A 13,049-nucleotide genomic window follows, 5' to 3' on the forward strand; every position below is an offset into this window, starting at 1 on the left:
CGCCCGGTCTATTCGATCCTTTCGCTCCGTGTGCGTGCTAATATCTTATCAAGGGCTGGTCGGGGGCCCTCCCCCTCCGTCCATGGCTGGCCTTCCTCCTCCTCCTCCTGGAGGCGGCCCTCCTCCTCCCCCCGCCTCTCAGTTTCCTCCTCCTCCGCCCGATGGAGCTTCGTCACAAGGTACGCTCAGGGCACGGCTTGCATCCGTCTCCTCCTCCTCGCTTTCCTCCCGCTCCCGCTCCCGCTCCCCTTCGTTCCCATCCTCCTTCCTCTGTATCTCCCTGTCAGCGTCCCTTTCCTTCGTCTTGGATTGTTGCCCTACAATGTGTTTATTTCTTCTCCAAGGTATGTATCCTCCTCCGCCAGGGAACTTTCCACCTCCCCCTCCTGGGGGTCAGGGTGTACCTCCTCCTCCTGGTAAGCTCTGCTGCAAGACTGCTGCTGAAGAATCCTCCCCCTTCCGCGCCCTCCTATCACGCTCCTCTCCTCGTCCTCCCCTCTTCTGCTCCCCATCTGTCGTCTTGACTTACTCCCTTGCACTCTCCTTCCTACCCTCCTTCCATCTGACCAACTGTCTGCTAGGCGGATGGCAGGGGCAACCAGGAGGTTGGCAGCAGAGTCAGGCGCCTCCTCCTCCTGGCTGGGGTGGGCCGCCAGGAATGCCGCCGGGTCAAGGATTTCCTCCTCAGGTGAGATCCAAGGAGACATTGATGATGATGATGATGATGATGATGATGATGATGATGATGATGATGATGATGATGACGACGACGACGAGGATGATGACGACGACGGCGACTACGACGATGGAGATGATGATGATTGTGATGATTGTGATGATGATGAAGAAGAAGAAGGGGATGTGGCTGATGGGGATGATTTATGGAGGGTTAGAAATTAAGCGTGTCTGCTGATCAGGAGAGGAGGAGGAGAATTGATGAAACATTCTTCATCTCATGTTTTTCTTGCAGGGATGGCAAGGCGGGCAGCAGCCTCCAGGTCATATTTTACCAGCTTCTCCCTCTGCTTCGCCATTGCTCCTGCCCTTTCTCACCCTCTCCGACCTCTCTCCGCTTGCTGCTCTCGTTCTCCTCTCCCTCTTCCCTCCCCCTCCTCCCCTTGTCTCCTTGTCTCCTGTTCTCCTCTGCTCCTCTTTCTCCATTCTCCTCCATCGTCGATGTTGCTGCTGATTTGTTCCCGGCTCATCCTTCCCTCTCCTGATGCTCTCTTGCAGGATGGAGGCCTCCTGGTCAGGGTCCCCCAGGTTCGATCCTCCTCCTCCTCCTCCTCCCTCGCTTCCTCGCTCCCTCCCTCGCTTCCTCGCTCCCTCCCTCCCTCCCTCCCTCGCTCCTGCCTGATTCCATGGCAGGGATGGCGCCGCCAGGATGGCCAGGACCTCCCGGGCAGGGCATGCCTCCTCCTCCTCCTCCGGGCATGCCTCCTCCTCCCCCGCCTGGTGCTCCTCCTATGTGAAGATCTCAGCAAGGAGTGCGCGAATAAGTTCAATGAAAGTGGCAGAGTTTGGTATCTCACGCCTTCTCCCTCTTCCTTGCCAGCTGCTCCAGCGCCATCAGTCGCTCCTCCTCTGACATGTCAGTCCCGATGAAGGCCTCTTTCAGCTCCTCCCAGCGGCTCCCGTTTTCTCTTCCTCCTGCTCCTGCTCCTGCTCCTGCTCCTGCTCCTGCTCCTGCTCCTGCTCCTGCTCGTACTATTCTGCCGATGCATCGCAGGAGCTCAAGTTTGTCGTTTCTTTGTGCGGTCCTGTCGAGGAGCTGGAGAAGATCCTCAAGTAGCCCGAGAGGCTGCGGGAGGAGGATGACTAGACGCTCGAGCGCCTTTGTTACTGCCTCCTTCACCTACAGGCGAGCAAGGGAGTGGAGTGAGAGTTGAAGAGCGACAGGCAAGAGCAGGAGAAGGAGGAAGGGCAGGATGGGGTAAGAGGAGCAGGAGGATGGGGAGAGGAGGAGCGCGGTGATGGCTGGGAGGAAGCACATACAGGTGAAGGAGTTTTGAGTAGAGGAGAAGTAGAAGCTCGGATGGAGGGAGAGGGCAAAGGAGGAGGAGGAGGAGGAAAAGACAGGGCAGAGCAGGAAGAGAGGAAGTTTGGATGGAGGAGGAGAAGGTCGTCACCTCAGATTCTTGATCGAGGATGGCGCGGAGGAGGATGACTTGCAGTTGGGGGAAGAAGAGCTGAGAAAATGAGGTGAGGAAAGCTGAGAAAATAGACGATATATACCTTGATGGATTTTGTGTGAGCGGGAGAGAGGAGGTAAGAAAGAGAGTCCAAGATTGCAACCTGAGCAAAGCAAGTTGAGTGATAGCTTAGGGAGTAGATGAAGGAGAAAAAGGAGGCAGAAGGGGAAAGGGGATGGATCAGAGGCAGCAAAAAGAGGAGGAAGAGGAGGAGGAAGCGGAGGAGGAAGCGGCGGCGGCGGCGGCGGCGGCGGTGGAGGTGGAGGAGGTGGAGGAGGAAGAGGAGGAGGAGGAGAACAAGGAGGAGGAGAACAAGGAGGAGAAGGTGGTGGTGGTGGAGGAGGAGAACACAGAGGAGGAGGAGGAACAGGCAGGAGACGAACCTTTGTGGCTGTTAACATGCGATCCGAGTATGATCTGATGAGAGTGGCTGTGCATTTGGAGGCTGCTTGCCGAAGTTGATCTGGAGAGAACTGAAAGATTGTGATGAGAAGAGAGGAAAGAGGGAGCGGGAGGAGTAGAGACCTGTCGCATCAACAACAGGATCCATTTGGCCGCCTCCTCTTTCTCGAAATTTTCTCTGTCTTCCTCTTCCTGAGCAGGTCGCAGCAGGATTGCCATGGGGAAGGAGGAGATGGCAATGATGGAAGAGGGAGAGAGCTGGTTGCTGCGAAAGAATCAGTCTGCAAGCCTCCCTCCTCCTCCTCCTCCTCCTCCTCCTCCTCCTCCTCACTTGTTTTGTTCCTTCGCCTCCCACACTTCGTGGACGATCAGGCTTGTCACATGGTGCAAACTCTGAGCAACGTGCGGCCTGAGCGTCATGAGAGTCTTCTCAGCTGCAACGGCGACGGTCGCGTCCTTGCGGTAGAGGAGCTTGACGACGTTGGAGAAGATTCGCTTCAGTTTCCTGCAGACATGGAAGTTACTTGGACAGCATGAGAGGACAGGGCAGCGTGCGAGGCTGGTCACATTGCGCCGGAGAGTTTTTGCGAGCTCGCGGCAAGGGGAGCAAGGTTGTCAAAGATGGCAAGGGCGAGCAAGACTTTCATGTCCTGACGGGGAGGTCAGCACAAGGAGTCCACAACCCTCAGGTCACCTCCTGCTCCTCCTCCAGCAGGGAGATACTTTGCTCCAACATCTCACTCGAGCTCGAGGTGACCTGTGGGTCGCCGCACATGAGCAGCTCAGCAAACGTGACTGACATGTGACTGGCAATCTTCGTCATCCTCTGCGCTTCCTGCTCCTCCACATTCCCGTGTCGGCTGACGATCTCGAACAGTCGCTGAAGGCCGTCGAAGACAACCAGCATGTGGTCGACGAGGAAAGACCGCGAAGCCTGAATCGTCTCGTGCACGAGAAACAGAACCTTGAGGTGATTGGACGAAGAAGAAGAGGAGAGGAAGTTTCCAATCTCCAAGAAGAAGAGAGGCAAGGTCACCTCAGGGGCGTTGGACGCCAGATACATGAAGTTGCGATATGAAGAAGATGCGCAAATGTCTTGTCGGATGTGATGGCCAATCATTTCATCGATCAGACTGCTTTCTTCGTCGTCCTGCTCCTGCTCCTGCTCCTGCTCCTGCTCCTGCTCCTGCTCTTGCTCCTGCTCTTGCTCCTGCTTCTCTTGGTACTCCTGCTCCTGCTCCGCTTCTTCAGGTGACTCATAACCCGCTTTCTCATGATGATCCAGGAAGATTTTGTGGAGGAGGTTTGTGACGACTATCTTGGCAATTACCATCTTCTTAGACTCCAGCGTCTTGATGAGGGAAACGCACTCCATCCTGACCCGCTCTTGTCGCTGCTCTATGTTGGCAGCGATCGCTTCCTTCATGTGCGAGATCAAGACCTCAAGCTGCGCGCGATGTGCTCCCTCCGCGATCGCTCTGGTGACCTCCATCACTGAAAGTTTCTCCCTCGTTGAGATGCCAGGTGATTGGTCCAGAGCTCTCACATGCTTGACGACCTTCAAGAACATCTCGTCTCCTGCAAGGTTGTTTTCACGGTTCGCAAAACGACATGTGATCTCATTCACAGCTGCCAGGCATCGCTCCCTCTTGGCACTGACCAGCACCGTTGCATCTTCATCGCCATCATCGTCATCCCGCAGCTCCTTCTCGCGCGTCTCTCGGTCCCTTGCGAGCAAGAAGACGATGCGGTCAGTGATTCTTCCCACAAGCCGGAAGACGGTGTGCACAGAGCTGGAAGCAAAGGACCTCCAGACTGTGTTGGCCCTTGTCCTGACATCATCGTTGCTGTCGTGCTGGAGGACAAACGTCTCGACCATAAGATCGTCTTTGACTTTCTCGTCCAAGTTGTTCAGCATCGTACTCTCAGTACTGACATGCAGCCTTGCAGTCTTGCTGGGCACCTCTTGCTCCGTCTCCGCTGACTGTTTCACGTGGGAGATGCAGAGACTTAGCAGCTGCATTGTTGCTGCCTCCGCACGTGCACTGAGATCGAACTCGACCAGATTCTTAGCCACACAGTCGAAGAACAAGTTCAACTCCCTCCATTGCCGCTGCGCCACCGCGACTTGGAAGGAGTCCTTGAAGATGGCAAGCGACGTCTGTACCGCCGCCTCCCTCATCGCCTGCTCCTCTGCGCGCAAGGTCGCTATCGATATCTTCATGAAGTCTTCCACCACCTTCCTCCTCCCTCCTCCCTCCAAGTGCACCAGCAACTCGTCGATCAGCTTGAGCCTACCTCCGTCAGCAGGAGGAACCTCCACGAACTTCGCGCTGGCAACGAGCTCCGCCCGTCCCAGCATGCGCCTGAGCTCCTCCTCCTGCATCTCCTTCATCGCCAGCGCCAGGCTAGCAGCAGCTCCGCTCCTCTCCAACAGGTTCCCCTCGAGCAGGCGCTCGAACAGCTGATCTGTCATGAGGTCCGGCTCCAGCCGCTCGTCCAAGAGACTCCTGGCGACCGCAAGGCAGGCGACTTCCCTGACAGACGGGTCGTAGTCCGTGCTCGCCTCAAAGATCATTCTCTTCATCTCCCTGTCCATCCCTGTCAGGGTTGACCTCCGAGTCTTCGTTAGTAGCGCCCCTGCCAGCGCTACCGCACACCTCCTGCTCCCCGCGTCGAGCTCCCTTACGGCGCGGGAGACAGGGAGGAGTAGGAGGGAGAGGGAGGCTTCGTCGAGAGAGGAGGGAATTTCAAGGCTGAGAAGAGACAAGAGCACGTCTGAGGAAGAGGAGGAGGAGGAGGAGGAGGAGTGAACGGCTTTCTGTGAGGTGATGATTGAAGGAGCAAGCACGCGCATCTCGCTGTTCCGGAGGAGGGAAGAGATGTTGAGCATGGCGTGCTCGGCGAGCTGAGCAACTTCAGGATGTCCGTCGGAGATGAGGGAGAAGAGGTTGTTACAGATGTCAAACATCAACGACGTGAGATGCCGCGAGCACCTGCGAGAGCAACAACGAGAGTCATGCGAGAGGTGAAACAGCGGAATGAGACTGATTGCAACATCTGGTGGGAAAGATGCAATGATAATACATTCAAGATCCTCCCAAGATCCTCTACCATACTCGAACAAGTCCCAACACAACTTCACCTCTTCACGATGTTAGCAAGGAGCTCAATCATCGCACATTTGCTTCGCCAGTGAACAGCCTGGTCCTTGATTTTCTCCAACAGCCACTGCAAGTTGACGTGAGAACTCCTGTAGATTATTTCGATAGGTTACATACGGGTGTCAAGATCTTCGCAGAGCTGCCGGAGATGCATGTTGAGAAAATGTCCGACGCCTCCAACGCTGCTTTTCTTGCTGCAAGAAGAAGTGAGATCGAAAACCAAGTCCGAGTTAGAGGACGGACAAGAGTTTCAGCAGGGGATATAGTGTAGAAAATTATCGATATGTACAGGAGAAGGTGGAGAGATGAGATGTGGAGGGGGTTAGCAGAAGCAGGAGGAAAGAGAATGGGGATGCTGAGGAGAGGAGAGGAGAGGAGAGGAGAGGAGAGGAGAGGAGAGGAGAGGAGAGGAGAACGTGGACGGGTGAACACCTTGCGAAAGAGGCAGGAGAGAACAATGAGAGGGAAGAAATGGACGAGGAGAAGAGAGGAAAAGGGCCGGGAGGAGGAAGCGGAGGAGGAAGGAGATAGAGGAGAGGCAAGACAAGGAGCTATAGGGTAGCTGTCATGTTATCAAAGAGCGCAAGGGCCCGTTCTCACCTCCTTTGCTCATGTCGGCGTAGTCAAGGAGGACGTGCTGAACGATAGGGAGAGCAAAGGGCTCGAACCTCTTGCCGAGTACAAGGAGAAGAGCAGAGAAGAGCGCGAGGGATCGTATCTTTGTAGACATGTGCGAGTCCTGGAGCCACTCGCTGATCAGCTTCTCCATCCTCCACCTGTGTAGCAGGGCAGGCTGCATGCCCTTCATGATCCCAGCGATGCAGAGCGCTGCACTCCTCTGCTTGTCCTCGTCCTCAGCCACGAGGAGGGCTCCGACAAGCTCGTCCCTTGTCTTCATCGCCTCCTCCTCTTCCTCCTTCTCAGCTTGCTTCGAGAATGCCAGGATCATCTCAAGACCGCTGGGAAACTCATCCTCCTTGGGCGCCTTGCTCTCCGCTGAGAACTTGAGGAGGAAGTTGGAGATGGAGGAGAGGGAGAGGGCAAGGCTAGCGCCTGTCCTCCAATCCTTGCAGTGCTCCAGACTGGTCGAGACTCCCTTCAGCACCCGTCGGGCAACAGACTCCAACCTCGTGTCCTCAGGGGACAGCGAGTTGGCTACGTCCCCGAAGATATCAATCTGAGCTTCTTCGATGTCCTGTAGCACTCCTTGGTCGGTTTCAGCCTCCTGTTTGAGGGACACCAGGCGGCTCTCGAGCATTCTCATCATGTCGTCAATGACAGCTGACCTGTCAGCTGAGCTTTCTTGCGCGCTCAGCAGGGACTTGGCGGCGTTTCTCGCGCTCCTCCTGCCAAGGCTTCGGATGTGACGCTGATTGTCAAGAAGAACATGCTGGAGCAGAAAGTTGAAGGAGTCCGTGATGACAAGACGAGCGGAGGAGGAGGAGGAGGAGGAGAAGGAGGAGGTTGATGACGACGACAACAACGACGGGGAAGCTGATGACAAGGATGATGAAGCAAGTTGTGTCCACTCATCGTAGAACAAGGCGCAGCTCTCTCGGATGTGCCAGTGATCATCTTGAACTTCTTTTTTCTTCTTCTTGGACGACAGGATGCTGAGATCTACGGGCTTTGCAAACTTGTCTTGATCGGGCGTCCTCAGGAAAGGCAGATTCGGCATCTTCGGTGCGTTCATCTTAGGAGGCAACATGATCTTCTCCTTGGGAGCTTGCGGAATGTCTTCCACGATCGCCTTGTTCTTGAGATATTTCTCCATCATTTCCTTGCACAGATGGTGAAAACGATTTGTTTGCAGTATCTTGTTCTCGAGTAGATGAAATGCAAGGGATCCGAGAGCCCTCGAGAAGGCAAGACGGCAATGAGCACGATTGTCTGATGAGGATTTCAACAAGATGTCCAAGTTGCTTTCTTGCAAGAGATGATCGTTCTTGCCAGCATCTAACTTGTTCCAAACTTGTTCAGCAACATCAGCAACCGACGGGTCTTCGTCAAACTTTGCAACAAACAGAAGCAGGTACGATCCGTCTGACATTGAAACTCTCCCGTCCTGCAAACCGCCCCACAACAACTCCAACGACATTCTCCGAGTCGTAGGCTTTCCCATGAAGACTGCAGAAGTCAACAGAGTGACATCCGCATTGACATCGTTGCAGTCAAAACTTGACAGCACCTGCTCAAGAAGGGAGCAACTTGTCCTGTACAGACTGTCCTCTACCTCCATGCAGCTAATGACCTTGTGATATCCCCCGAGCTCATAGAACAACTCTCCAAGATGCCTTTTACCGCGCATCCCCAACGACGTTGCGATCAGAAGGTCTTTCACCATCGGGTTCCAGTCAGTGATACAGGCGGTTGCGATGGGAACTAGCAGAGTGTATGTCCACAACGAGACCACGTCTGCATCAAGTTGTGTAAGAGTGTGAGATACAACTTTGCTGACATGCTCGATCTGCTCTTCTGATAAGCTTGCAAAGTAGACTTCCTTTGAATCTTTCGACGTTCTGATCTGCAAATCAAAGAAAGCTCGCTCAAGCACATACGTCTCGTAGCTGTCGAGAATATTTCCTGTCATACCCAGGGAGCTGTCGAAGAATGTCTTGAAGAAATTCCTCTCAGGGCGAGAAAGGAGGAGGATGACAAATTCAGAGTACAGGCGCAGGTTGAACTTGGTGAAGAGATGTGAAAAGCATCCCACGAGCTCCAACATTTGTTGTACCCTCGCATCCGTGTCATGTTTTATGACATGAAGAGCTTGTTGCAACATGTCGACCATCGTTTCTTCTCCTTCGATGAATTGCGACACGACTCGCAAGAAGTTGAGAGCGCTGATCGAGATGATTTCTGCATTTCAAAGTTTAGCGATCGAAGAGCAAAGATATTTTGATCACCATCATCCTCGGAGAGCATCTTCTTCACAAGAACGAACAAGTCCGAGACGTCAAAGTGCCTGGCTTTCATCTCCTCCAAAACTTTCTTGCAGAGCCTTTTCCTTTTCACTCCAGATACTTGAAGAGAGGGGAAAAAATTCAACATGATCATCTTCATCGCACATTCGTCCAAGTTCTTATCATCCAACACTACGTGTTCAACCAAGATTGGGTTGAGAGTCGATAGAACTCGTCTCACTGCAACACCCTTGTACATCGTCATTCCCTTCTTCATCACTGAGCAAACACCTTCCAGCACCCAGCTCATGAAGCTGGACTGTAGCTCTTCCTGATCCCTCAAGTCTCCTTCCTCCTGCACTGCTGGGTCGACTCCCTTGGTTGCAATCCCGTCCTTTTCAAAGTCGTCACTTGCGCTCACGATCTCAGACATGCTCGAGTCACTGCCCGACTCTTCCGACATGTCGTTTCTTGTTGCCGTCTCCTTGTTTCGCGGCAGATTTGAATTTTCCTTCCTCAGCACTGACTTCGACAGCAGCTCGAACGCCTTGTACACTTTCATCCGTACACGCCAATCACTACTCTCCAGTGCCAACTTCACCATCGCCTGTCAAGTTTGGATCAAGAAGAAATCAGAAGACGGAAGCAAAACAACAAGCATCATTCACTTCAGTCGACACTCACCATCACACCTCGTTGGAGAGGATTGACATGCTTCTTCCAATCCACGTCATGAATGCTTGTCTGAACGATGTGCTCAAGCATGCAGACAGCTTCTGACATGACCTCAATCCTTGACTCAACCCTGTCAGTGCGTCAAACGTCATCATCGTCACCATCATATTAATGCATCATCTCAATCCTCATCTAAGTCATCATCGTCGTCACCGTCACCGTCAACATCAACATCAACGTCAAAACATCGACACCATACACAACAACATCATCCAACATCTCCACCTGCTATCAGTCTCTCCTTCAAAGAAGCTATCCTGAGGAGAGTCGACGTACAAGTCAATCACTTTCTCAACCGCCTCACAAAGGAGCAAACGAGTAATTCCCAGATCAAGCTCTGTTTCAACACACGATAAGTCCCTGCCGCATGTCAACAGCAGCGTCAACTTCCTACCGTCAGAAAGAACTTTCTGCGCCAAGAAGTCAGCCCGGCATGTCTCGGCGGTGGCGAAACGATTGAAAGGACGTCGATGACGAGAGCGATGGTCCAGGAAGCAGGCGGCTCGGACGAGGATGTTAGTTGCAAGCACGAAGTGACAAGTTTGCTCCATGGGCCCAGCGGGTGCAGCTGAGCGAATAGAGAAGGAGGATGAGGAGGAAAGCTGAATGAAATTCTTCCGGGTCATATCCCATGGTCTGCTCCCTGGCTCTTTCATACTAGCTATCAGATTGGAAAAGATCTCCACCAGCTGCACAGGAGGGGGGCAGCCCCCGGCGATCGCTCGCTTCCATGCTCGAAGACAAGCCCTGCTCTGACTCCTCCAGCTCTGCAGCGGGAGCTGGAGTGGAGAGACGGTGGACGCCAGCGAGGGGTAGCGGGACATGAGCTGAGGAGCTGAAGGCGGGACGAGGAACTTCTGCCCGAGGTAAGAGAGGGAAATGAGCAGCGAGAAGGAGGAAGACGTCAAAGAGCCCTGGCATGAAACTCGCCCTGCTATCGCCATCCGCAGCTCCTCCATGACGTCAGATGCCTTCAACGGATCTAGGTGATGTGAGACTGCCGTCAGGAAGTTGATAATCGTAGCAAGACGGCCCTCTGTCATGCTCTGGTCCTTGAGAAGTCTTGTCGACTCGGTCAGGATGGAGCTGGAAAGACGAAAATTTGTAAGACGACCCGAAGGAGCCACACACATACAAGAACATACATCAACGTATCTTGCTCCCTAGTCGAGGCCTCCATTGCAGATAAGATTTTCCCCAAATCAGAGAGGAAAGGGAGATCTCGGTCGTGCAGACAATGAGCAGTCATATTGAGAATGTTGTTGTATAGCATCTTAGTCCAATCAACATATCTTGTGTTTGAGATGAGAGTGTGTAAAGCTCTCGCGCAACTGATTGAAAGACTCAGAATGGATACCAACAGTGCCCAGACAATTTTGAAGGGAAACGTATGACATCACCATCACCATCACCATCACCATCACCATCACCATCACCATCACCATCACCATCATCACCATCACCATCACCATCACCGCTTCACCACCACCACCACCACCATCGCAATCATCATCATCATCATCAGTATCAGCTTCACCATCATCATCATCATCATCATCATCATCAGCTTCACCACCACCACCACCACCACCACCACCACCATCGCAATCATCGACTTCATCATCATCATCATCATCGTAATCGTCATCATAGCCACTTTAAATCCTCCTCACCTCGACGAATTTTGCAAGAGTTTTGATCCGATGAAGTCAGAGATTTCAAAATCCACAATGATAGATTCACAATTCTTAAATAGATTCGCCATCCATCCAAAATCGACGTCATGACGGACAACAAGCTGAAATACAGTATCAGCAACAACAGGTTCAACAATCTGCCACCTTTGCCGCCATGTTGAAGTATTGTGCGCTCAACACATCGAAGTCTGGCAAGTACATCACAACACTCACAACAAAATTCAGGTCAGAACACCAGAAGAATGAGTTGAGAAAAAGTTTGAAGCAAGCAAGAGACAAACCATGGCCTGCCCATCGTATTAGACACTCATCGAACGAGTTGAATGGTCCTACCTTGAAAGATCTTGTTCTTCTTCGCAGTTGATCTTTCATCAGATAGGTATTATGACAACTATGATCTTCTTTCTCTGCTGCTTGCAACTGTTCTCTGCAAATGCTCAACAGAGTTTCGATGACATCAGTATCTGTCTTGTCATTCAATGCCCTGGATGGCGCACGGAGAAGTTTGTTCCATCTCGACTTTTCGACTCTCTTCTTCATGCTTCCTTCTCCCTCGTCCCTGCAACCAGCACATCAGCTAACGCAACAGTTGATTGTCCTCTCTAACATGTTCATCGCATAACGTGTCAACGAGTCGACAAGGTCCTCCAAGATTGTTGTCTTCGACACGTTGAAGGCAACGAGCTTGCGAAACTGGAGGATCTCCCCAACAACTTTGGATGCAGCAAGAAGGTATCCATACAGAGGTGTTCGAGACGTCAAGATTTCTCTTCTCAAAGAGCTCTCGTTCCATACAGCTCCGATCTCCCCGCTAGGGTCCTCCTCCTCTCCAGGCCGTGATTCCGCGTCCTCCCACAGTCCTCTCAGAGGAAACTTCCTCTCGAGCGTGTCTCCACAGCAAGACTTGAGGGTTCTCAGAGCCGGTCGCATGCTCCCGCGGCCCCCAGCGCTCTCCCTGAGCCCTTCCAGCGCAACCTGAAAGCTGCGGAGGATGTTGCAAGGGACACAGTCCTGGTGGAGGACGAGAGGGGAGGAGAGCGGGAGATGCTCATGGGTGAGCGACGGGCATGCCTGCAACAGAACCCGTCAGACCATGTCGGCTCTCCTGAGCTGCCCGGCTCTTACCGCCACCACCAGGGTCAGCAGCAGGACAGGGCGCATCACAATGGAGCGATCGAGTCCACGAGCGCACGCCCTCCCGAGCTCGACGTCATCAGCAGAGCTCTCGTCGCAACGGAGATGTTCTTCGGCAATGCGATCCCTCCCTCCCTCCCTCCCTTCCTCCCTCCCTCTCTCCCTCCTGCTCCATTCCTCCCCGTGGGATCCTTGCAGCCCACCATGACGAGGCGGGCTCACCAAATTTTTCCCCTGCCCCCAGTGGGAACTTTCCTCGAGTTGGGCCCCCGTTCTTGGAAGCTTGCCTTCCTCCTCCTCCACCAATGTGCATGAGGGAAACAGGCACAATGTATTCGAGAACTCAACGTTGGGCGCTCCAGGGGATGACACGACAAGTTTCATCGCCCCAGCAAGGAGCTATGGAGAACTCAGTGAAATGTGTGGCCATGAGGCAAGAGAGGACGAGAAAGAACTGGCGGGCGTTGTTTCACATGAAAACTGGAGGGATACGTCGACCATCGAGAGGAAGCAGTTTGGACTGGGGCCGTCTCACTCCCCTGCGGCAGCCAAGACGTCTCATGAGGATTGCTCAGAGGACGAGTATAACTCAGCTGTAAGATGGCTGCAGTTGTGCATCTGTTGTGTGTGTATATCTGATGTTGGATGCTCCAGGATGAAGCGTGCAATGACTGTGGGAGGAGAGGAGACAACTTGAGCGAGGGTGCTTCGCGTTCCTTGTGGTTGATCCCGTTGTTGACCTCAAAAGCAGAGGAGCTGGAGAATATTTTGTGGAAGGAGAAAGGATTCAAGATCCGACGGATGAAGGAAGTGAGTCTAGCA

At 53.3% G+C, this 13,049-nt stretch overlaps 2 protein-coding genes across 2 annotated transcripts; both read right to left on the reverse strand.

Moving 5' to 3' along the window:
* Nucleotides 1-1,489: 1,489 nt before the first annotated feature.
* On the reverse strand, nucleotides 1,490-2,631 carry GUITHDRAFT_155936 (hypothetical protein). Its single transcript, XM_005820680.1, has 4 exons — nucleotides 2,576-2,631; nucleotides 2,236-2,295; nucleotides 2,130-2,189; nucleotides 1,490-1,855 (listed from the first exon to the last, which is right to left on the reverse strand). Exons 1-4 carry the CDS (start codon nucleotides 2,591-2,593, stop codon nucleotides 1,529-1,531), a joined length of 465 nt encoding a protein of 154 aa, XP_005820737.1. The 5' UTR covers nucleotides 2,594-2,631; the 3' UTR covers nucleotides 1,490-1,528.
* Nucleotides 2,632-2,921: 290 nt separating this feature from the next.
* On the reverse strand, nucleotides 2,922-12,254 carry GUITHDRAFT_120024 (hypothetical protein; the record flags this gene model as incomplete). Its single annotated transcript, XM_005820681.1, has 16 exons — nucleotides 2,922-3,099; nucleotides 3,162-3,244; nucleotides 3,289-5,590; nucleotides 5,740-5,825; nucleotides 5,876-5,952; nucleotides 6,359-8,617; nucleotides 8,665-9,268; nucleotides 9,346-9,466; nucleotides 9,622-9,756; nucleotides 10,872-11,052; nucleotides 11,140-11,194; nucleotides 11,238-11,281; nucleotides 11,329-11,380; nucleotides 11,427-11,652; nucleotides 11,701-12,164; nucleotides 12,219-12,254. The coding sequence occupies 16 exons, from the start codon at nucleotides 12,252-12,254 to the stop codon at nucleotides 2,922-2,924; spliced, it is 6,903 nt and encodes a 2,300-aa protein (XP_005820738.1).
* Between the last annotated feature and the right edge of the window lie 795 nt (nucleotides 12,255-13,049).

This window comes from Guillardia theta (assembly GCF_000315625.1).
Source record: "Guillardia theta CCMP2712 unplaced genomic scaffold GUITHscaffold_168, whole genome shotgun sequence".
NCBI lineage: Eukaryota > Cryptophyceae > Pyrenomonadales > Geminigeraceae > Guillardia > Guillardia theta.

What these genes read in the sequence shown, in the direction of transcription:
- GUITHDRAFT_155936 (XM_005820680.1), bottom strand. An exon ending in CTCACACAAAATCCATCAAG is followed by an intron (nt 2,190 to 2,235) that starts GTATATATCGTC and finishes TCATTTTCTCAG; the next exon opens with CTCTTCTTCCCCCAACTGCA. An exon ending in TCCTCGATCAAGAATCTGAG is followed by an intron (nt 1,856 to 2,129) that starts GTGACGACCTTC and finishes GCTCGCCTGTAG; the next exon opens with GTGAAGGAGGCAGTAACAAA.